The 25011-nt window shown below is 38.9% G+C and overlaps 1 protein-coding gene across 1 annotated transcript in view; it reads right to left on the bottom strand.

The window, feature by feature from the left end:
* The window catches only part of Nup133 (nuclear pore complex protein Nup133), a 314729-nt gene that overhangs the window by 180504 nt on the left and 109214 nt on the right, over window positions 1–25011 (bottom strand). Inside the window, exon 10 of the mRNA XM_067151176.2 lies at window positions 19432–19594. Within this exon, the coding sequence (XP_067007277.2) occupies window positions 19432–19594 (163 nt within the window). The remainder of the gene's footprint in view (window positions 1–19431; window positions 19595–25011) is intronic.

Below are 25011 nucleotides of genomic sequence, written 5' to 3'. Positions count from 1 at the left end.
TCGTTCGTCGATTATCATTTGCTCACTCCTCCCATTAAGTACTTGCATCATATTCTGTGTTCCAAAGCACATTCAACTACGTTTACACTGCTAATCTGACATGAGAGAGAGAATTCTACCAGATCTCTCTGAACTTCTGCCTCCGTCATCATGCAAGAAAGGAATCTAACTGGCCGTGAGTGAGCCGTGGTAGATGTCGTATGTTCTTTGAAAGCAACTTATAACCTACAATCCTGTTTGATCAAACATTTATCTACAATTAATTTGTCTACAAGTCGACGAAATGATTTGATAAAGCTGTAAATCACTACTACGGGTACTATAAGAATATTCTAGCTCAGCTTCCAGTGATATATATCATTAATTACTTACAAATACATTTTTTTTTTTTAGTATTAAAAACTTCATTTTTTGTCTGTATTGACTCAAGATTTTACAATGCTTAGTAAAGCTAAAGGTTCCACCTATTCAATACGTTATCGTAATGGTCTATTTAGAACATCACATATTTATTTAACTTATCATAAAATACATCTTTGGGACGGGTTTCAGCAATCCACTATGCCATCATCAGCCATTGAGTTTTTTTATAGCAAGGAACATTCAAGAATTTAAAAATATGCAATAGCAAGTCCTATTCTTACATGAAAAACATTAAAAATATAGCTAAATAGCATAGGCCCATTGTACTATACAAATAACATGTCTTTTTTGAAAAATACAATATTATTTAGTGCATCTAAAATTATTTTTATATATTGTACCGGGCGGTACACCTCCACGCCGCTAATTTAAAAGTTGCACCTGTTGAAACTCCTCTGCTGGAGGAAGTCTGAACTTTATTGACCGTATTAATTTTCAAGTTTCTCAGAAGATGTCACTACCTGGAAATTTTGGAGTTTTTGAACTGTGTCATTTTCGACGTATTTTTGTTTTGCTTGTAGTAAGAAGTGTGAACTTTCTCTTCTAGAGGACACTACTGAAGATCAACAATAGTGCACCCTAGTGCGGAGTGAAAGAACTGTTTTTTGGAGAAATTTTTATTTCAAAAGTTTGTTTCTTGTTAAATTTCTTTCTGTTATTGTTTAAGTTGGCTGTATACCCCTCTCTTTCCCCTTGTTTTGTATTTACCCAATCCCGAATTTCTTTTATTAATTGCTGACCAATCCGAGGTATCTTCCCCCAACTTGAATATGTTGCTGTATCCTACCCAATAAAGACTTTGTGGGAGGGTGTTTTCATTCCCCTAACGCCTCGAACCTTCCGCGAGAGGATATAAACTGCTGATTTTAGGGTCTCCGGGCCACTTCTGTTCCATCTTTCAGTGTGTATAGTACATAGCAGGGGGCGGGAAGCGCCTCTTTCTCCGGCTGCGGTCAACAACCAGGTAATGGCCAATTAATAACTTCTTTCTTTGCTAGCTCAGCAGTTTAACTCTCGGGGCGGGTCCGAAGTTTTTCCGTTATGTAACCTTCCTTAAAAATGTAAAGAATCTGGTATCTATTTTATCTTTTAAACTACGTATTGGGATAGAGTGTGCTTAACCCTCTCGATCTCCCACTCATATTGTTTTGAGGTGAACTTTTTTTCTCAACCTATTCTTCCTTAACATTATGTAAATTTGTTTCTTTTCTAAAGTCACCTCCGTAGTATGGGATTAGCACTTGCATCAGTGGCCTAAGAGCCAAATTAGGTTTTAAAAACAAAGTGTATTAGGAGTGCAGATCGCCTCCTCTCAAATTGTTATTTTGGAGGTCATGTAATCAACCTTCTTTTCATTTAATAGACCTCAGTAGGTTGGGTATTTTACCCCTGTGTCTATGTCCAGTGAGGACAACTCGAAGGTGGAGTTTGGTGTGGCCTTTGAGAGGCTTAAAGTTGAGAGCGAGTGGCTCTTTTTGAAAATTGAGAGTTGTATGCCTCGTGGAGGCTTTTCAGTGTAATTTGGAGCAAGGGCTCCTAGGCATGAATGGGGTTTTCTGCCCCTCTGTTGAAACTTGTGTTTGGGGTAAAACTGAGCTGATTGCCCAAGCATTGTGAAGTCAGGGCGCGAAGCCCAAACCCTGTAAATATTGTAACTACCCTTTTGACTTGCTACTTTGTACCTGCCATGCTTGTTATTTCCTTATTTTGAAAAGAAAATATAACCTTGTTAAATTTTAAATTAATTTTACTTTCGTAGCTTGAGACCCGTTCACACCCGCACCTTCTTTCACCTCTACCTACCGCTAAAACACGGTAACAAGTGGTAGCAGAGCGTGGTTGAATGGGTCTCAATTTAGCCCCTTTTGACGGCTAAACATTGTTTTGTTCCGAACTCTAACAATTTTCTCAGTTGCTGGAATTTTTTGATTCTTTTTTTTTTTATTGTTCTGTCATCATGCCCGGCCCTCGCGATGTTCTCCATCTTAACTATTTGCGCGAGGAGGAGTTAATCTACGAATTGACTATTAGAAATGTGCAATCTGGAGGCACGGTTGCGATAGACACAAACAAGCTTAGAGAGTCCCTTGAGTTGCCTATTTCCATCCCCACCTTGGGAGAGAAAGAAATTGACGACTCTCTTTCCACGATCGTCGAGAATATTACTGGGCTAGCTTCTGTAGTTAGTTTTTTTGATGAAAATGATCCTTCTCCTAATCAAATTAAGCGTGTGCAAGCCAGGCTATATCATTTCTCAAATAGAGTTAACGATCTGTTGTCTCTAAAGCTGAATGACTTTCAGAAGAAGGAAGCTAGTACGCTGCTTGAAAATATTTCGGAATTGTCTAGCAAGGTCACTCAATTGTTAACGGGGGGAGGTTCCTCCCAAAAGCGATCTACCCACCACAGTGAATGTAGGTAGTGAGGAAGAGCCTCCTAAGGGAGAAGCAAATAGGAAAACCATTGCTGCACAAACAACCTCTGCCCCATTGGACGAGTCTGAACGCCGTAACTCATTAAATAATATACGTTCTGAATTAACTTCCTTGCCATTGAAACCTTTACCTACTATGTCACCAGGGTTTAGCAGCTTGCCTCATCCATTGGCAAGGTTGCTCAGAGGTATCTCTAAGTTTTCCGTTAATACCACCAGTGACATAATTTCATTTTTAAGATTTCTAGTTGAATTTCAGGATCATGCCCTTGTGTTTTCTCTTTCTCCATGTCAAATTTTGCAAATTATCTATCCTTATGCAATTGGTATTCTCTCTGACAAAATAGTAAGAGCCATAGCTGAACAGTCATCTATTGAAGATTTTCATGCACACTTGCTTGCAAATTTTATTCCCGCCCGCGCGAGGTCATCTCTGATTCAGAAGTACTATTATCGTGTACAGCGCTTGGATGAAAACTTGGCTGATTTCATACAGGACATTAAGTTTTATACTAGGGTGTTTGCCCTTCATTTTCCTGAAGATCAGATTGTACAGGCTATTGTAGAGGGAATTTCACCTCCCTATAGGTCATATTTGTGTTTCGCGGCGTGCCCGCAAACTTTCTCTGAACTTGAAGCATTGGCCGTCTCAGCAGAAGGAGTTAGATACGCCGATTCTTTGCATGTAGCGAAAGAACCCCCGCCTTCCTTTAGTAATACTCGGCCTCCACCTCGCCGATCAGTCACCCCTCGTAAATGTTATGCTTGTGGGTCGCCTGACCACCTGCGCAATAAGTGTCCACTGATCAAGTCGAGTGGGACAAGGAATGGGGCTGGTTCATCACAAGGCTGTTTTAAATGTGGGGCTTTCTCACATATCGCCAAGAATTGCCCAAACTCAAATAGCACCGCCTCCTGCTCAACTTCTGGTGCAAATTCCACCTATGCCAATAATAAAAAGTGACTAGTGGCTTCGGCTGAGTCGACTAATCCATCTTCCCGAGACTCAGCCCCCTGGTAAACAGGTTGTAAATTCAGGGAACGAGCAGTCTTCAAATTCATCTTTTGAATGCCCTAAAGAATGTCTTAGGATTGCGGCGGATACCCCCGCACCTATTCCTTTTCTTAAGATTGAGTTAAATAACGAGCCTATAACCGCTCTATTAGATTCAGGTAGTGTTTGTTCAATTATTTCGGACCAATGGTATTCAAAATTTAAGTCTGTTTGTAAACTACCTGACTATGTCTCCTCTCCTGTTCAATATGTTTCGGCTAATTCATCCCCATTAGAAATTCTAGGTTCCTTACTGGTCAAAATTCGTATTTTTAAATTTACATGGAAAACCAAACTGTTTGTGGCTAAGCACTTGTCTTGCCCCATCATACTGGGAGCGGACTTCATTTCTCACACTGGTCTTGTGCTCGATCTTCAGAGTAAGTCGTGCACATTCAAATTTGCGTCCAAATGTAAAATTCCCTTGTTAAAGTGTAATTCTGTGTCATGTTCATCTATCAGATCAAAAATTAGATGGATGGCTTTTCCGGCGTTTGCTCTATTAACCAGCGTTTCGTCTTAGGTCTGACACTTGACTCTTCAGAGTGGGATGTGTCAGACCCTACCCACTGACGCTGGGGTGTATGCAGGTGAACTTATCAGAAGCTTATTTATGAAGCACAGTCTGATAACTGCATACGGGAGATAAAACTCCACAATGGAATTAATGCCTGCCTAGCAATTCCAAATGGAAATTCTAAGTTCCCATGGAGGGAATTAGATGGGTAGGGTCTGACACATCCCACTCTGAAGAGTCAAGTGTCAGACCTAAGACGAAACGCTGGTTAATAGAGCAAACGCCGGAAAAGCCATCCATCTAATTTTTGATCTGATTTTTGATATGCTCTATTGGTGGAAAAGAATCTAATTCCCTCCATGGGAACTTAGAATTTCCATATGTTCATCTATTTCGCCTACCCAGGATGAGATGTTGTTAGACCTTAGACATCTACCTGAGGAGCAGGCTGATAGTATTCGTAAATTATGTCAGTCATTTCCAGAGGTGTTCTCTGATACTCTTGGTGTTACTGACCTTATTGAATACAAAATTGAGGTCACGGATTCGATTCCTGTCCGTTTTCCACCATATAGGTTATCTCCACCTAAAATGAAGGCATTGAAAGAAATCATCGATCAAATGTTGAAGGATGGTATTATTAGGCCCTCTAAGTCGGCGTATTCTTCGCCTATTTTTCTAGTCCCGAAACCCCAAGGAGGCTTCAGGCCTGTCATTGATTATAGGGCTCTCAATCGGAAGGTGGTGTTACAATCTGTGCCCCTTCCCGACCTTCATTCTTGTTTTTCATGGTTCCGTAAGGCCAAGTTCTTTACTATCTTGGACCTGAATCAGGCCTATAATCAAATTCCCCTTGCCGAAGAGTCTAAACACCTCACAGCGTTTGCCACGGACTGGAACTTATACGAATACAACCGCGTGCCTTTCGGGCTCCCCACGGGAGCAGCTGTACTCTCTAGGCTACTAGATAGGGTCTTCTCCGACATCAAATTTGAGTACTTATATCACTACTTGGATGATGTCGTCGTATTTTCAAAGACTTTTGAAGAACATCTAGATCATCTGCGAGAAGTTCTCAATCGCCTTCGTAAGGCTGGGTTAACTGTTAAGTTGTCCACGGTTGCCTTTGCTAAGCCCTCTATGTCATTCCTAGGGCATATTGTATCACCTGATGGTGTAGCAGTCGATCATTCTAGAACACAGGCCATCCGTGATTTTAAACCTCCCAAGGACATTAAAGGTATCGCCAGGTTCATTGGTATGGTGAATTTCTTCAGGAAGTTTATTCCTAACTTCACTAATAGAGCGGCGCACTTAAACCTTCTTCGTAGGAAAGGCATCAAATTCGAGTGGGGACCTTCTCAACAAGCCGCTTTTGAAGATCTTAAATTAGCTCTCTGTAATGCCCCTGTACTTGCTATGCCTGATTTCTCGAAGAAATTCATCGTCCAAACCGACGCGTCGTCGTCAGCAGTAGCTGCAGTCCTTCTTCAAGAGACTGAACTAGGGAGGCGACCCATCGCCTATGCATCTAGGACTCTATCGGCTCAAGAAGCCAAGTATTCCATCTATGAGCTCGAAGGTTTGGCAGTCTTATTCGCCTTAGAGAAGTTCCGTCTCTATCTGGAACACGTCAAATTTGACCTGGAGACAGATAATCAAGCCTTAAGCTGGGTCTTAGGTAGGCCGCGTCGTACTGGTCGTATAGCCCGTTGGGCCATCCGTATTTCTGCCTTCCAATTCGATGTCAGGCATATCAGAGGTACCGAAAATATTGTTGCTGATGGACTCAGCCGTATGTTTTCCAACGACGTCGAGACCCATGAACCGGTCGATAGTTCATCACCTTCCGAGTCCATACTATCTGATATTAATGCCATCTTAACAGATGTTCCCATGCTCTTTAGGGATATCGAGAAATACCAACGTGAAGATCCGACGCTGGCTCCGATAATGGAAACCCTTTCTTCTGGGGAACATGTCGTCCCTTATGTTCTGAGGAATGGTGTTCTATGTTGCCCCTCGAGGCATGATAAGATGATGAAAGTTGTCGTTCCAGCTGTTCTTGTACCTATGATCTTCAAGTATTATCATGAGACCCCATTAGGAGGGCATCTTGGAATCTTTAAAACTCGTGAGAAGATTCGTGAAATGTTCATCTGGAAAGGTATGGACGGTGAAATCCGTGAACTAGTAAAAGCTTGTAAATCTTGTTTGCTCAGTAAACCCACCATGTCCACCAAGGTAGGCCTTTTGTCTTCGCATCAAGCATCGCGTCCCATGGAACGCTTGTATATTGATTATGTAGGACCCTTCCCCCAGTCTAAGGGAAATGCTAACAAGTTTATCTTTGTATGCGTAGATGGCTTTACTAGATTTTCCTGGTTATTTCCAACTAAGCTGGCTACCGCTCAGTCTACCATTACTTGCTTAAATTCTATTTTTGCCTCTTTTGGTCCGTGCCAATATATTGTGTCTGATAATGCTAAGGCGTTCACATCTAATCTTTTTCGTAAATTCTGTTTCGACTTGTCCATCTCTCATGTAACTACTTCTGCTTATTACCCTCAACCATCTCTGGCTGAACGGGTTAACCGTAATCTCAGGTCCGCACTTATTGCCTATCATCATGAAGATCATTCCAGGTGGGATACGTCCCTGCATTGGTTAGCTTTTGCTTTGAATTCGGCGGTTCATGAATCACATAAATTTACTCCAGCCTCTTTGATGTTCAAGTTTGTTCCCAACACGCCGCTCTCTAACCTCTGGTCTCTGAGTGACATTCTGCCCGAGACAATAGATCCGGACAACATTAAAGATCTTTGGAAGAAGGCTAAAGCCAATCTTAAAGTGTCTCATGATAAGGTTAGGGAAAGGTATGATCGTGGACGGAGACCCACCCCTTTGAAGGTAGGTGACCAAGTTATGGTGAAGAACTTTGTTCCCGCGGGCAAGCTTGCCCCCAGATTTCATGGGCCTTGTATCATTCTCGATTTTCTTACGCCGGTTACGTTGTTATTAAGTAATCCAGCCACCGAGAGGATATTTAGGGTTCACCTGTCACAGGTGAAACCAGTGTAAATTTTGTGTCAACTTGCTTCATATAATCGTGAAAGGAATATGAAGGTTATATTTTTTTTGAGTTTCACCTTTAAGGCTTTCTGCCCCTTCTATAAAATTTAGTTTCATATGTAAGTATTTTTGTAAACCCTCCCCGCACCGTTAAACTGCCATTCTGTCCTTACCACGGCCATTACCACGCTCCCGTCTCCTGCTATACACACTGTGGCTTGCTTATATTAAATGCCATGGATATCTGCACGCCGCTGGCCCCTCAACCTCTCCACCAAGCCTGTGCCCTCAAAAAATGATGATGGTCCAACAATTCTGCCGCCTAGTTTTAATGTTTCAGTGCCCCCGCAGCCGCGTGGCGCCGTGCCGCGACTGGGCTTGAGGAAGGGCCCCCTCGACCCCAGCGAGGACGACATGTGCACGGCGAGCCGGAGCTCTCCTCCTGGCCAAGGCTGATGTGCGGCGCACGACCTGCTACTTGCCCGCAGTCTGTATATGTTCACCGCGGGCGCGGCGTGTTTCAACACCACTGCTCCCCTCATAGTGCGGGCGAGCGGTATCTCAGGGTACTTGAGGGGTCCGAGCGGCCTCCTCTGGACGCAAGCTGCAACAGCCGGTCTGGCCATCCAACTTAATCAACATCAACTACATGGACAGTTACTATAAGAGATGACTACACTTGGGAATTCAACAACAAAATCTGGTGGACTTAGAAAATTTTTCCTCGATGTTAAAACTAAAGTTTTCCTTCTCAATTCAACTTCTACAACCATAAAAACTTTACTTCTCCAGTTACAACAAAAATTTTGCAACTGAATCAAACCACATTAAGAAAATCTTATAAATTTTTCGGCAATTAATCTCCATATCTACATCAAAACTTGGACCTTGTTTTCAAACAAATTTTATGTGTCACCCCTGGAGGAACTTTTGGGGGGGGAGGTCTGTACCGGGCGGGACACCTCCACGCCGCTAATTTAAAAGTTGCACCTGTTGAAACTCCTCTGCTGGAGGAAGTCTGAACTTTATTGACCGTATTAATTTTCAAGTTTCTCAGAAGATGTCACTACCTGGAAATTTTGGAGTTTTTGAACTGTGTCATTTTCGACGTATTTTTGTTTTGCTTGTAGTAAGAAGTGTGAACTTTCTCTTCTAGAGGACACTACTGAAGATCAACAATAGTGCACCCTAGTGCGGAGTGAAAGAACTGTTTTTTGGAGAAATTTTTATTTCAAAAGTTTGTTTCTTGTTAAATTTCTTTCTGTTATTGTTTAAGTTGGCTGTATACCCCTCTCTTTCCCCTTGTTTTGTATTTACCCAATCCCGAATTTCTTTTATTAATTGCTGACCAATCCGAGGTATCTTCCCCCAACTTGAATATGTTGCTGTATCCTACCCAATAAAGACTTTGTGGGAGGGTGTTTTCATTCCCCTAACGCCTCGAACCTTCCGCGAGAGGATATAAACTGCTGATTTTAGGGTCTCCGGGCCACTTCTGTTCCATCTTTCAGTGTGTATAGTACATAGCAGGGGGCGGGAAGCGCCTCTTTCTCCGGCTGCGGTCAACAACCAGGTAATGGCCAATTAATAACTTCTTTCTTTGCTAGCTCAGCAGTTTAACTCTCGGGGCGGGTCCGAAGTTTTTCCGTTATGTAACCTTCCTTAAAAATGTAAAGAATCTGGTATCTATTTTATCTTTTAAACTACGTATTGGAATAGAGAGTGCTTAACCCTCTCGATCTCCCACTCATATTGTTTTGAGGTGAACTTTTTTTCTCAACCTATTCTTCCTTAACATTATGTAAATTTGTTTCTTTTCTAAAGTCACCTCCGTAGTATGGGATTAGCACTTGCATCAGTGGCCTAAGAGCCAAATTAGGTTTTAAAAACAAAGTGTATTAGGAGTGCAGATCGCCTCCTCTCAAATTGTTATTTTGGAGGTCATGTAATCAACCTTCTTTTCATTTAATAGACCTCAGTAGGTTGGGTATTTTACCCCTGTGTCTATGTCCAGTGAGGACAACTCGAAGGTGGAGTTTGGTGTGGCCTTTGAGAGGCTTAAAGTTGAGAGCGAGTGGCTCTTTTTGAAAATTGAGAGTTGTATGCCTCGTGGAGGCTTTTCAGTGTAATTTGGAGCAAGGGCTCCTAGGCATGAATGGGGTTTTCTGCCCCTCTGTTGAAACTTGTGTTTGGGGTAAAACTGAGCTGATTGCCCAAGCATTGTGAAGTCAGGGCGCGAAGCCCAAATCCTGTAAATATTGTAACTACCCTTTTGACTTGCTACTTTGTACCTGCCATGCTTGTTATTTCCTTATTTTGAAAAGAAAATATAACCTTGTTAAATTTTAAATTAATTTTACTTTCGTAGCTTGAGACCCGTTCACACCCGCACCTTCTTTCACCTCTACCTACCGCTAAAACATGGTAACATATATAATTGGAAAAGTCTATGATTTATGTACAATAGAATCATGTAAAATTGATAAAAGAACGCATAATAAATAAATTTAAACATCAACCCAATACTAAATTACAAAAAGAAACACCCAAAACAAAAACATATGCTACTTTTACTTTTAACTCTGACATTTTCCGTTTAACCAATATTTTTAAAAAAAGAAATGTTAATATTACCTTCAAAACCAATAATAGAAATTTAGATATTTTTTACAACTCTAAATCGGTTAATATACAAAACCCATTCGATAGATCAGGTGTATATAGGTTTCATTGCAACGACTGTACCAGTGTTTACCTTGGACAGACTGGGAGATCATTTAATATCAGATACAATGAACATGTCAATGTCATAAAATATAGAAAATTTTCGGCAATAGGTCAGCACATACAGGAATACAAACACAATTTTTACGGTATCAACAAGGACTTGGACATCATCGAAACAATAAATAAAGGCCCACTCCTAGACCTAACAGAGCAATGTTACATTACTTTAGATCAATATTACAATCCCAATTACAATCTAAATGATATTTCGGAAAAACCTACAATTTTATTTGACATGCTTATTTCATTGATTAACAGTTTAAAAATTCCTAAAAATCAATCAGTATATAAAATATTATGTAGCGCGCTAGCCTACTATCCCCGGCAAAGCCCACGCCCCCCTGACACGCAGGCACACGCGAACGCAACCTCTCCTGCGTCCCCTTCCCCTTACAGCCTTACAGCTGAGCCGGCTGGTTGGCGTTTGACATTCAGCAGTTGTTCCTCACTCTCTCTGCGCGCTGTTACATTCAACCTGAGGTGAGTTTCATATCTTCAATTCTTTTCTATAGTACCGCGTATCGTTCTCAATAACTCATACTCATTTCACTATTTCCTTTTTTAGGTCCGTACTGGTTCGAGATTAACACTATTTACGGCCCATTTCCATCTGGCACATAAAATAATATTCAAGATCTTAACCATAGTTTCGGCCTCAGCCACACAGTTATTTACACTGGAAAATACTAGAAGCAAGGTTCAAATACTCAAACAAGAAAAAACACATCAGAATTTGCTACTCCTTACATAGTCAAACAGACTGTTGTGTCAATAAGTTTTAAGGAAGAAGAACCTGTATTTATTATCTAAAACAGTACAAGATGCATATTATGAGGAACTAAGAAACTGTGCTTAAAAAATGACAGAGGTTTTCATAGAATCATTCATCAATTTTATAGAAAATTTCCTGTGTATCAACTATATCAAACCATAGTCTTTTTAAGCACCTAAAAACAATTCTAGACGCACCAAATAATACTATATTTTTTAAAAAGACATGTTACTTGTATAACATAAAAAAAAGGTTAGTACTAACTAGCCAATTTTTAATATTTTCCATGTAAAATAGGACTTCTTGTTTTAAAACTGTGGTTTAAATGGCAAAAATAGATTCTTTTATCAATTTTACATGATTCTATTGTACATAAGCTACACCAAATCATAGACTTTTCCAATTATATATAAAAAATAATTTTAGATGCACTAAATAATATTGTATTTTTCAAAAAAGACATGTTATTTGTATAGTACAATGGGCCTATGCTATTTAGCTATATTTTTAATGTTTTTCATGTAAGAATAGGACTTGCTATTGCATATTTTTAAATTCTTGAATGTTCCTTGCTATAAAAAAAACTCAATGGCTGATGATGGCATAGTGGATTGCCGAAACCGGTCCCAAAGATGTATTTTATGATAAGTTAAATAAATATGTGATGTTCTAAATAGACCATTACGATAACGTATTGAATAGGTGGAACCTTTAGCTTTACTAAGCATTGTAAAATAAAATTACAAATACATCATAAAAACAACACACAGATATTCACTCATATTTCCATCATGCAACCGATGATGATGATGATGATGATGATGATGATGATGATGATTGGTTTCAATAACACTTTCAAGCTTTGTTGAACGATAATTCAAGTTTCTTTAGAAAATTATATAAGTAACCACAACCATCATGGTGAAAATAAACAAAATAAACAAAATTAAAAATAAACAAAATTTAAAAAGGAGTGGCCTTGATCGAGAAGGCCATAACATTAGCAAGAAAAGTACAGATCAATAACAAATAGTTTCAGTTACTACATTTATAGTAATCCTTACTGTGTAACTCTAGAACATATCATATTGATTTCTTTATCTTAAAATGCAGAATTACTGTGACTCTGTAGTATATTAACTAATTTCAGGAGATTGACTCCATTATGCAGTAAACTTTTATTTAAAATTCTGAATCAATATAAACCATCATTTCACACACGTATTCAATTCTACCAAGTTTCATTTCAAAATAATCTTATTACACTGAGTCTTTTCAGACTCTTGTTGTAACCTTCCATACAATCAAATAACACACCTTGGCAATATTTATCATTTTCACTAAAAAGATAATCTACATTATTCATTGATCATACATGTTTAGAGAAATTTATACCATTCTTTTCATCCTTTGGGGTCCAATGTCGGACCCAGTCCAATATCGTTAATTTTCTGTTCCGGTCCTATGTTGGATCTAGTCCGACACAACTTTACGGTTATATTATATTCCGTATGTTGGAGCAACATAGTGCCGAGCTTTATGCAATATTTAGTCTGGACATTCCTGTGTTCCGTGCTGGCATGTACTGTTAATTTGTTTTAACTGAGTTGTTTTTCTCTTTGGAGATAGTTCATCGCTGGTATTCGATGTTTGTTATCAACATGGCATCCACCAGTCGTGGCATGGTACCTGATGAAATTTGCGGATGGTTGTGTGACAGTGGCAATATTCATAGGTTATGAATTTCTTTGTGAATTTCATTATGGTCCCTATTGACAACCGATCACTATCAAAGGGTAGAGAAAGGTCCACCTATTCAATACCATTAGCTTGTGTAATGTTTTGTAATTATAATTGGGGCTAGTTTCAACCCCATATGCACTGGGTCATCTTCAGCCTCAATCCAATTTGAAAAATATAAGCTCACATACAACACATAATAAATTAAACAACCTGGTATGTTTCAATTTACAATCCAAATTTTAAAATAGTGATGAAATTCAAACAACACAACCAAAACTGAAATCATATGACATTTCAAAACTGCTGCTGTTGGTGTCGAACTATGTTGTCGCTCCTACAGCAACCAAACGTCCCCGAGTTGATCTGGGAGTTGGCAACGAGCCAGTAGGTTTATAAATATTGTACAAAACCCAAGACAGCGCCCAAACAAATGGCTCCGGAAGTACCACACTTTCACAAAATATTGGTTGTTTTTTTTAATATATATAATGGATAATAAAGAAATGTGCAATTCATCTACTTAATGAAAAAATTTATCATTTTACTTATGTGAATATATTCTTCCCCTAGTTGCCTAATGATAACTGTGCGAGATACAGGCTGGAAATAAATTGGACCTCAAAGGGTTTAAAAAAAAACTGTAAAATATCCTTACTTTCTAGGACCCAAGGTAGCAGGTAGGGACCCTCTTCGGAGGCAGCCCTACCCAGGGAGTGGCGCCCCTGCCTATGTGAGTCCCACAGCACAATGACCCGGTGTGTAACATCTGGTATGGGTCCCAGCTCAGGGTTACGAGTGAAGACCTCAACGGCATCTACGGCGGAGAAGGTGGACTTCGGTACGGCGGAGATGGCGGAAGGGGCATACCCGTAGCGTCTGTACTCCAGAGGAGCGGCTACGAAAGGCGTCTGTCTCCATGTTAGGGGCGGCCTAATTTGGAACCTGGCAATAGGTATAAAATGCCTTTGGGTGTGGCGAGCCCATCGTAACAATAGCCTATATGGACAAAGCAGATATGGTGCCTCGGAAAAGGTTAGGGCGTCCCCTGCTAAAAGCGATGCGCAGCTCTTCAGGTGCTGAGGGAACTGTGAAAAATGGGCAACCAGCACCAAACTACATCAAAATTGCAACAGTTAATGTACTGACACTGACGGGAAAGACAGAAGAACTGGTTGACTTCATGATAGAAAAAGATATAGCCATACTTGGACTGTGCGAGACCAAAAAGAGGGGTACAGGGGAGATCTCTCTGAGAGAAGGATACAGGCTGTATTACAGCGGAGGACCTGAAGCAAAAAATGGAGTGGCCATCATACTTAGAAGAGAAATCCAAGAATATCTGGAATATACAAAGTACGTCAGCGATAGGATGATGATGATGAGACTCCAGTTTGAAAATGGCGTGAAAGATCTATTTCAGTTGTATGCCCCACAAACTGGTTGCATAGATGAACATCTAGAGGACTTCATAGAGGAAGTGGAGAGACAGATAGAAGATAAGGAAGTACTATTGATGGGAGATCTAAATGCACATGTTGGAATGGAAAGACAAGGAAAGGAAGATGTTGTAGGGCCCTTTGGATATGGAAATGTAAATCCAGAAGGCGAGTTGTTGGTGGATTTTTGCATGAGGAATCAAATGATTGTTGGAAACACCTGGTTTAGGAAGAAGAACAGTCAGAAGATTACAAGGTATGGCTGGGGAGACAGACGAACAAAGACCATGATTGATTGTATAATCATAGAGAAAGAACACCGGAAGAACCTTGTAGATATAACAGCCATGCCTGAAGAAGCCTTTGGTGGAGATCATAGAGTTGTGATAGGAAAATTTAAAGTTGGAAAGATTGAAAAACCCCAATTAAGAAGAGAGAAAAGAATTAAAGTATGGAAGTTGAAGGAGAAAAGCATACAAGAAGAATTTCAAAGGGAAATAATACCCTTGGTACCCAGGACAGAGGTGGGGAATGTTGAAGAGGAATGGAAAAGATTTAAGGAAGCACCGGTTGGATGTGCAGAAAAGGTGTGTGGTAGAACATCAGGAAATGTGAAGGACAAAGAAACACACTGGTGGAATGATAGGGTAAAGATTAAAGTGAAGGAAAAGAAAATGGCATGGAAAGCATGGAAAACATCTAAGACTGAAGAAAGTAGAAAATATGTGGAGGCAAAGAATTTGGCCAAGAAAGTAGTGGAGGAAGAAAAGAGGAAAAGCTGGGCCTTATTCACACAGAAATTGAGAGATGATATGCAGGGCAGCAAGAAATTACTGTATGGTATCTTAAGAAACAAAAAGAGATCAAGTAAACACCAGATTTGTGAAGGATTAAGGTGGCATAATTTTAACAAAGCCAGAAGAAATAAGAAATAGATGGAGAGAGTATTTTCAGAAGCTGCTGAACGCAAGAACGGATGACAGTCATTCAATGGACGACCAGGAAAGGCAATTAGTTGACGAAGAAATGGATAAAGAAATTACAATGAATGAAATTGAAATGGCAGTAAGAAAGATGAAGAATGGAAAAACTGCTGGAATAGATAAAATTTCAGTGGAGATGATAAAGGCAGCTGGAGCTGTAGGCCTGCAGTGGACATATCGGGTTCTCAGGAATGTCTGGGAGAATAAGGAGGTCCCTGAGGATTGGCAAAAAGGAATAATCATCCCAATTTTCAAGAAAGGTGATGAGAAAGTTTTGAAGAACTACAGGGGAATTACTCTAATATCCCATGTTGCTAAGATAATGGAAAGGATACTGGAAAGTAGAATAAGGTTGAGGGTTGAGAAGCAGATACAAGAAAATCAGTTTGGTTTCAGAAGTGGAAGGTCAACAATAGAGCCCATTTTCATTATGAGACAACTAATGGAAAAGCATTGGGAGTACGGGAATGATATGGTGATGACATTCATTGATATTGAAAAGGCATATGACAGTGTCCCTAGGACGAAAGTTTGGGACAGTCTGGTGCAAAAAGGAATTGGACAGGGATTAATAAAAATGATCATGGCATTGTATAAGGAATGTTGTAGTTGCGTGCAAACACAAGTTGGCAGGACAAGTTGGTTCAAAATAACTAGTGGGCTGAGACAGGGAAGTGTTCTATCACCAATCCTGTTTACAATAGTAATGGATGGTATCATGAGAACAGCAAACGCAGCATATGGAGGAAGAGAAATGAACATGATGTTATTTGCAGATGATATTGTGATTTGGGGAGAAGACGACAGGAAGGTTCAAGAACAGTTGAATGTGGTGAATGGGAAGATTGAAGAATGTGGATTGAAAATAAGTGTAGAAAAGAGTAAAACTCTTGTTATGACTAGAGGGGAGAAAGAAGGGAAAGGTCAGATTAGACTTGCAGACAAGCCCCTGGAAGTAGTGGGAACGTTTAAATACCTGGGGAGTGAATTAATGGAGAATGCTCGACTAGATGCTGAGATTAGTAAAAGGATTCAAGCTGGAAGTTTTTTCTATCATAGTGTAAGAAATATGTTATGGGACAAAGATGTGCCAATGGAAGCAAAGGATACTATGTACAAGATGTATTACTTACCCATAACAACTTACGGAGCAGAAACTTGGACAATGACAAAGAAGGATGAGAGTCGAATACAGGCAGCCGAAATGAAATTCTTGAGGAGTATGATACAGAAGAGTAGAAGAGACAAAATAAGGAATGAGAAAATCCAGGAAGAAATTGGAGTGGAAAAAATGAATGATAGAATAGAGAAGAGCCGACTAAGATGGTTTGGGCACATAAAGCAAATGAGCGACGAGACAATGCCAAAAAAAGGTGATGGAAATGCAAATCCAAGGAAGGAGAGGCCGTGGACGACCACGATTGAGATGGAAGGATACCATCCAACGCAGCATTAAAGAAAGAAACCTGGACTGGGACACAGTGTTGGAGGAGGAGTGGTGGAAAGACCGAAGAAAGTGGAGAGGAACCATATTTGCCCCTACCCGGCTACAGCTGGATAAAGGGAAATGATGATGATGATGATGATGATGATGAAGATGAGGCCTACTAATATCATCTTATTTTATAATAAAGTCGGTATTATTTATCTTCCCTTTTATACTCATCCATGTCCTCATGCCAAGATTATCCAATTTTTCCATAGAAATGCTGGCTTGCATGAATGCTTTTGTTGTGTCTATTAATTGCTCTCTATCACTTTTCAACTCCTTTGCGACGTGTAAAGTATCGCCGATTGTTATTTGCCGCTTAAAATTATGTTCATTTGCTTTATTCTTCTTCTTTTTGTGTGTTTCTGATTCTCTACAGTACTTATCGCACACATCTCTTCGTTTTCACGTAATGCGAACATTACAGTACTTACACATTGGAATCTTTCTTGCAGCATCAAATACACAGAACGCCTCACTGTTGTATTCCTCGGCCCTCAGAAAAACTGTTGTGACTTTAGTTTTCAGCACTTTTGTACTTAAATGCTGGACATATGCTTTTCATAAGTGGCGAACTTTCAATGCGAAAGAGTATAATGCGCACTGCTGTATCTACAACCGATCTTGCTACGACCACAACGCCATTTGCTGTAATCGATAACAGATATCGATTTTTAATGATTGCCTTAGAGATCGCAGAACTGAATACACATACTTCCAATACACAGGGCTCATCGCTTTGTGTGCATTTGTGTAGAGAATATACAGCGCTATCAATCAACTGAGAAGGAAACTACTATAGTCAAGTTCTCAAGAGCATTTAAACGTTTATTGGAGATCTTTTCCGATACGATTTCGCATTTTTCTTACCAAGTGGGGTATATTTTGTGATTATTTGCATGATTCGTGTAATAAACAGATTTCGCGAGTTCATTTCGCTAAAATACGTTACGGTGCGGTACCTACAAGGTCATATAAAGGCTAGAAAGAAGATATGAAAAATTTCGTGCTCATCGCTATTACCAAAAAATACGACCCCTATTCATAATGTACAAGCTACCTTCACCTCGTCAAATGATTCAACTGTCAATAAACTCATATTCTTGACAACATTTTAAGATCGCTTCAAATTGAGATGGTCCACTGAGCTCCAATTTTAACACTGTTATTCTACAACTTTTTACCTTCTCATCAATGTGTTCAACATATCTACCACATGCCTATGACTTTCGTCTTTTGTCTCCTAGAAAGGAATATAGTGATCTCTTGACTAACCTTCAACATTATTTTCTCAATATTACTTTGTGAATAAATATGACTGATCGTCATTCTCGTCAAGAGTCTAATTATAACCGCCCAACTTAATTTTACAGCAATCTTACTACTTGTTCATCACAATCTGTCGCTTTGTCCATTTTACTTGTAATAGCAGCCTTTTAATGTCAATAATTTTATTACTTTCACCTTTATAATTCTTCACATTGTAAAAAAAAAAAATTTAAAACCAACATTGTTATTTTTAATGTTAATTTTAGTTTAAGTCTCTTCGAGATTTTTAAAATTAACTTCATCTTATTATTTGTTAATCAAGTGCTAATTTTATTCCAAGGTTAAGACAATGGCTGATGATGCCTTCATACTAGGCGAAACATGTACCATTTTTAGTTAATAGATCAATGTAAATCATCCAAGACAATGACTTATTATAGTGATTAGGTGGTCAATTTATATTAACTTACTGTTATTATTCTAATCAGATATCATCAATACGGACCAAAAATGATATTTATTACATGTAATAAGCATGATATGTGTCGCTCTGTGGCCAGACACGCACTGAATGAAGGCACTTACAAGCTTCACCCTGCTGGGAGCAGCTAGAGGGGAAGGGAGAGGGAACTTGACTCGTGAGTGAAGTATGAGGGTGATGGCCCCTGAGGAGACACTTATGGCTCAGGTTTTTTTCTTGTATGGAATTATTTAAATTGTTGTCTGTGATATGTTTTTGCGATAAATACATTTCCATTTTCACCAAGACATTCACAAATGAGGTGCATTCAAATTATAGCACCTCCAATTTCTTTTCTCGCTAACTAATCACAAAAAAACTATGAAACTTGTGTCATTACTCAATGTAATCTCCCTGCAGCCATACACATTTTTGACAACAGTGACGCCATGATATCCATTTCCCCTGATTTATATTTGATGCCTTCATTGTTATTGATTCAACACTATACAGAAACATGCTGAACACCAGCGTTTCCACAAGGTGCTTCTTAGTATGTTTTGTTATCTGTTTATCAGACTATATCTTCACAAGACTGACCACTGCATTTCGAGCAATTGCTATATGCCACTTTATCACTGTCTGCCCTGGATAGAAATTAATGATCCACGGTAGATGAATTTATTAACAGTGTCCTCATACATAAAAGAAAAAAATCAAGTGACACCCATTACCATTTACAGTTTATTATTGGTTGTGGGAAGAATATTATTGATATTGATAATGAGAGTTGATATCTGAAAGAAATTTGAATCAAAGGAGAGTTTCCTATCAGTGGTTCTCGAGGCAGTGATAAGAGGGTTAGTCCTCCTGAAAAAACATCTTTATTCTCAATAATGCATTTGTTTATCATGTTGTCTTATGGCAAGTCTGTGGAAATCAGTTACTATAATAAAGAATTATATAGAAAAATTGTCAAAACTGGACCTTACCTGGATTCTGTGTCTCATTCAACCAACGAGGATCACTGGCAGGAAAATCATCTATAAGATCCCGACTCATATTTATCACCGTCACATCCAATTCTGAATCAATGTCATTCAATGGATCAACACCAGGAGGAATTAATTCATTGATAATTTTCTTACATTGTGTCTAGAACATACAAAAACAAGACTACAATAGGAAATAATGAATAAATGAATGAATTAATCAATTAATCAATTACATCTCCTAAAACAATGATTATAACATAATGCAAATATTCAAAAATGATATCCTGGCCAAAACAAGATGTTTCAAAAAAGGTATTTGAAACATTACTTTGTCAAAACCACAATACAGGAAAATATCACACTAACAACATAGTATATAAAGGAAGAGCAACTAATTTTTTTATACAAAGGGCTAAAAAGACATACAAATAGTACATAAGAACACAAGGACTCCGTCATATTCATCCAAATCAATGAGGTTTTTTTTTGTTGTTGTTGTAATAATGAGTTGTTTCCATTTAAAAATTTGGTTAAAAGAAACAAAGTGCATGTACTAAGACATAACACCCTAACAGCACACGTGATTTATCAAAATCACATGCTGAAGAAACACATCAAGCAGCCTATCTTAATCTGAAATCAAAAAAGCTATTATACAAGATTGATTTTTGTACCCATGATGGAGAAAGAAATCTGCAATCATACAAGCTGCCTTAAAATGGTGTTGAGTGGTCAAGTCAAGATAAAAGGTTCTATCCAATAATACATAATACATAGATGGAAAGTAACTAGGTAACTACAGGTATATCAATATTTAATATGAATACACTGCCACAATGCACAAAGATCAATACTACTTAAATAATGCATCTCATCAAACGTCAACTGAATGAAGACCCTGTGCGCCAATGGGTACAGCCACAAGGAAATACAGTGAGCATGCAATCCTAAGACGTCACGCAGCAGAAAGAAAATCTGCTGGCTACAGCCGTCCTGCAGTATGTGAGCAAAGTAGACCACATATGGATGCAGCCAAAGACACACAGAATAAGAACTACACACAGACCCACAACAAAATGCAGTATAACCAGCTGACTCAAAGAGCACAACCCAGATGACAGAGTGAGGAACACACTCTGCCAGACAGCCACAAAATACATTCCAGGGACACAGATCCTACTTTCAACCACAACACATTACCACCCTAAGTTGAAAAGAGAAGGCATAGAAATTTTCAAATATACCAATAAATTTAATAAGAAAGAAAACCAGTAAAGAGAGCCTGGATATCTATACTCAAAACAGCTAACAATGCCAATGCATGCAGGAGTAGGGAACAGTCAGGAGAAAATATGCCCAATCAGAGACCACCAGCCACCACAATCAAGTAACCAGCAAAAAGCTCCCCCCCCCCCCCCCCTCAATACAGCAAGAAAAGTCCAGACTGCGCAGTGGTGCAACACCGCATATTTAAGAAGTGTACAGCCACAGCTTCAATCCACTACTGGCCTTCAAAGAGAGCGGACCCTCCAAGAATGCTGGGTACAATTTCTGGTGGAAATATTAAGAGCTATAATCCACCACCTAACAAGTCTGGTTTGTTCCCCCCCCCCCCCATAGTCATTGAGTCCATCGTCATTCACTTTAGTTTTGCAGTACAAAGGATCTACAAGAACAAACCGAGTAGGCACTTCCACAAACCATTTTTTTCTTTCTTTTTTCCAGTTTGCTTTACGTTGCATCGACGGAGATGGAAGATGGGATAGGGAAGGCCTACGAGTGGGAAGGAAGTGGCCGTGGATTTAATTTAGACCTAGTGTGAAAGTGGGTAAGAACGGAAAACCATCTTCAGGGCTGCCAGCAGTGTGGTTCAAACCCACTATCTCCTGGATGCAAGCTCACAGCTGTGCGCCCCTAACCGCACGGCCAACTCGTCCGGTCTTCCACGAACTCTTTCCCTCACAACCTCAATTCAATATTTGAAATGGTTCTTATAACTTCACTGTCTGTTAGTTTGCTCCACATGAACCGTTTCATCTGCCATAACAATGACCAACACACATCACACTTCATGGAAACAAAATTTCAGTTCTGAGGTTCCTAATGTTCAGGGTCTATGTTTCTTCCACAAAACATAATTTGGGAATGAAAAACCAGTTTAGCTAAAACACATATGGTAGCTATTGTTTCAGTAGTCCATGATAGCCTGCAGTATGAGAGTAAATCATTTTGAATATACTGTATTCTACTTAATGGATTTTCCTGTTTCTGTGTTCCATTTTTAAATTAATAAGTAAGTACAGCCAAGAAGCAATGATTTAGAAGCCAGAATGCTCAAGAGGCTGTGATGATACAATTTTGTGGCAAGAAAACCAATTCAAATATCTCAAAATGAAGACTGGATGTACAATGGTCAATCAACAAAATAAAAACGCTATGTTTAGAGTATTTTAACACTATCAATGCCATTTTATTTGCCTCATGGCTGAATGGAATGATAATTATGTATTCCATGAAAATCTAGAAATCATGGACTTCTCCATAATTAAGGACTACATTTCATCACAGTCATCGTTGTTGCAACAAAGGATTATACAAGGCATTCCTTACTGTGCTTCACACATTTGCATATATCGTCCTTCACTGGTTAAGTTCTGCTCAGCAAAAACTGTAATACAATACAGATTTATTGGCATTAGAGGTATCTCTAGACTCAAATGTCTTAAGAATTTCTATAAGAGGAGGACACTAGTCGTGGACTGTACATCGTGATGTTACTTTGGGGTTAGAAATGAGTTAGCTAACCATCCCTGCATGAAGAGTTGAGACGACTTAGTTAAAGAGCTAATTCAGGTCCACTGCAAAGATACACAGACCCCCTGTTATATTTTTTAGTAAATCAATCAGTAAGAACAGTTTGTTCCTAGAATTGCACTCCTCATTAAAAGAAAAATCATTTTGAACAATTTAATCAGTTATTTCTAAAAGGGGATAACTTCTAGCTTGCAAATTTTTCAGGAGAAGAAAAAACATTATAGAACTATTTGTATTAAAACAATAACATTTCTTGGATCACTGCTTGGAGTCTCTTACTGGAATATGCAAGGATAAAAGTTTCTTGTTTGACAAATATATGATTGCTACCATGATTTTTATGATACAGACATATCACCATGTAGCAATAAATAATAATAGCAAGGAATTGTAGTTTATTTATTGTATTATTGTATTATAATCATCAAGTTAAAACAGTGGTGGTAATTATTATTATTATTATTATTATTATTAAAATCAAACGGTCTTATCAGCACAGAAATTTTTAGTTCACAACCGGTTTTCAGATGGTAAGGTCCGTCATCAACAATTAAAAAGTTATTTAAAATATGCTAATCCACGTTGGTGTGTCGTCAATATAAAATGCAGCCCAGATGAAATAAACTGCAAAATAAGAAAAAACAAATGACAGAGTGTGTAAGAACCAAAAGCTAGACCTTAAAAATTGTTGTTTTCATGAGGTAACCAGCCATTAGAAGGGCTGGCTAGACATGCCATTAAAGCTGTTAGGCAGCTGGAGCAAAACAGACGTTCAGCTTCAAGCCGAAGTATGCTAGTAGCACGTGATATTCCATTATCTCAAGGGTGAAAACAATATATTACCAATATCAATTTCATTCAAAATCTTATCAGGGTCTATTTTCTAGGCTGTAAATATTTCAATATTTTTATGGGTCATCAACATCATGAGTGTGTAACTCATTGCTGAGCGTCGTGACCCCATTTGACTTCACACAATATTCTTGATTAAGCAGCGTCAACTTTGACGATGTTCAGCTTCTCTTAAAGCCTGCTGAAGAGTCAGACCGGTGGTACACAGAACTTGATCGATCCACCTGCTCGATGTTCTTCTTCGCGGTCTTCTGCCAACAACTTTGCCTTCCCTGACGCACTTCATAACATTTTCACTACTCCGTCTTACAATATGCCCGAAGAATTGGACGATTCTTCTGATGACGTGAGAAGAGAAACGTTCGGAGATATTCAGTTCTTGAATAATAAATGCATTAGTTCTTCTTTCCGTCCTAGGTACAAGGAGCATCCTACTCCCATACCACAACTGAAGGGCGTCGACCACATCTGAAAGGCGTTGATATGGTTGTAACCGCTACAGATTACACAAAGAGGAACAAGACAGATAAAAAATATAATAATAAAAAAATAATTTAAAAAATAATAAATTTTGATTAAACAAAATAAATTAAACATACAAGCCATGTTCATACTCGGAAGACAACGTAGAGTTATAAATAACAGTTTAACCAACATGACAACTAAAAGAAAGGAAATGGGAAGCAGTTGGGAACCCTGCCAGGTCCGTGAGAAGGTAGTGTGTTGCCGGGAAAACTAAATTAACGGTGATCCCAATTGAACACTACATTTACTGAATTTAAAAAACTGGAATATGATGTTACAAAACAAAGCCAATAATATAAACAAATATAAACAAATTTTAAGATATCAATAGTGTCAATAGTACAAGCTTCAGCCTCATGCCAACGACTTAAAAACAATATAAAGAAAATTTTAACAGTCATAATTGGAATCATGGCAAGGTTGTTTCATAAGGTAGATAAAATTTACATATCTAATACACAGTATATAAAATCAAAGAAAAGGGGAATGCCTCCAAAACAAATGGGGTATGACGAGCTGCGAGGGCTAAGTCATTTGAACTTAAAATTGGCAAATGGAAGAAACCCCGGGAGAACTCCGGCACAGAAAGAAATTTAAAATAAGAATTTAAATTTAAAGGTTAAAATCCAAAACATGAACCGAATAGTGCTCACCTCGGAGGGCCAGTGGTCCCATCAGACGGAGGGGATGACTCCCACCTTTGCTGGTCACAAATCAAAGACGACGGACACAAGCTTGGCCCTGGCCAAGTCGCCAGGAGCCAGAAATGGGGCAATCAAGAGATAACCAATTAGCGCACCCACGGGTCTTGCATTCACCAATTAAGAATCACGTTATTTCAGCCAATCAGGGCTCCAAAATTTTTGATGCGGAAAGATCTTTACATCTTCCAGGAACTTCCTTTCTGATGCACGAGGAAATCACTAAAAGCATCTTATCAACGTAGGCACGAGCAGCTACATCCTGCCACACAAGTTATTGCCTTAAATCCAGCTCCCAAGTTAACAAGCCCCTAGTATCCCCTCTACAGTCTTACTAAATTGTGACAAATATAAGGTTATGGGCGCATGTCACGACAATTTCAAATTACGCTATTATTAATTTTCAACAAGGGTGGTGGCCTTGTGGGCACACATGATGCAGAGCCTATTGCAGGCAACAGAAAATAGTCTTCATGACAGCTGACCTGGCTGACCAAAGCTGGCGAATAGAAACAAATAAAATGTTCTCAAATCTGAAATTTATAGCCCCTCCATTTTTATTCTTTTTCTTGTTTCCGAATTTGGCCGCCTATGGACCACATTGAACCTAAAGCTTTCTCTTCTTATTCTTATTATTCTTCCATAACATCTTCATCCTTTCACTTCTAATCTTCCTTTCTTTCTC

Source organism: Anabrus simplex, chromosome 7 (assembly GCF_040414725.1).
Source record: "Anabrus simplex isolate iqAnaSimp1 chromosome 7, ASM4041472v1, whole genome shotgun sequence".
Classification (NCBI taxonomy): Eukaryota; Metazoa; Arthropoda; class Insecta; order Orthoptera; family Tettigoniidae; genus Anabrus; species Anabrus simplex.
Note: the sequence above shows the minus strand (reverse complement) of the source record. Positions and strands in the feature narration are given on the sequence as shown.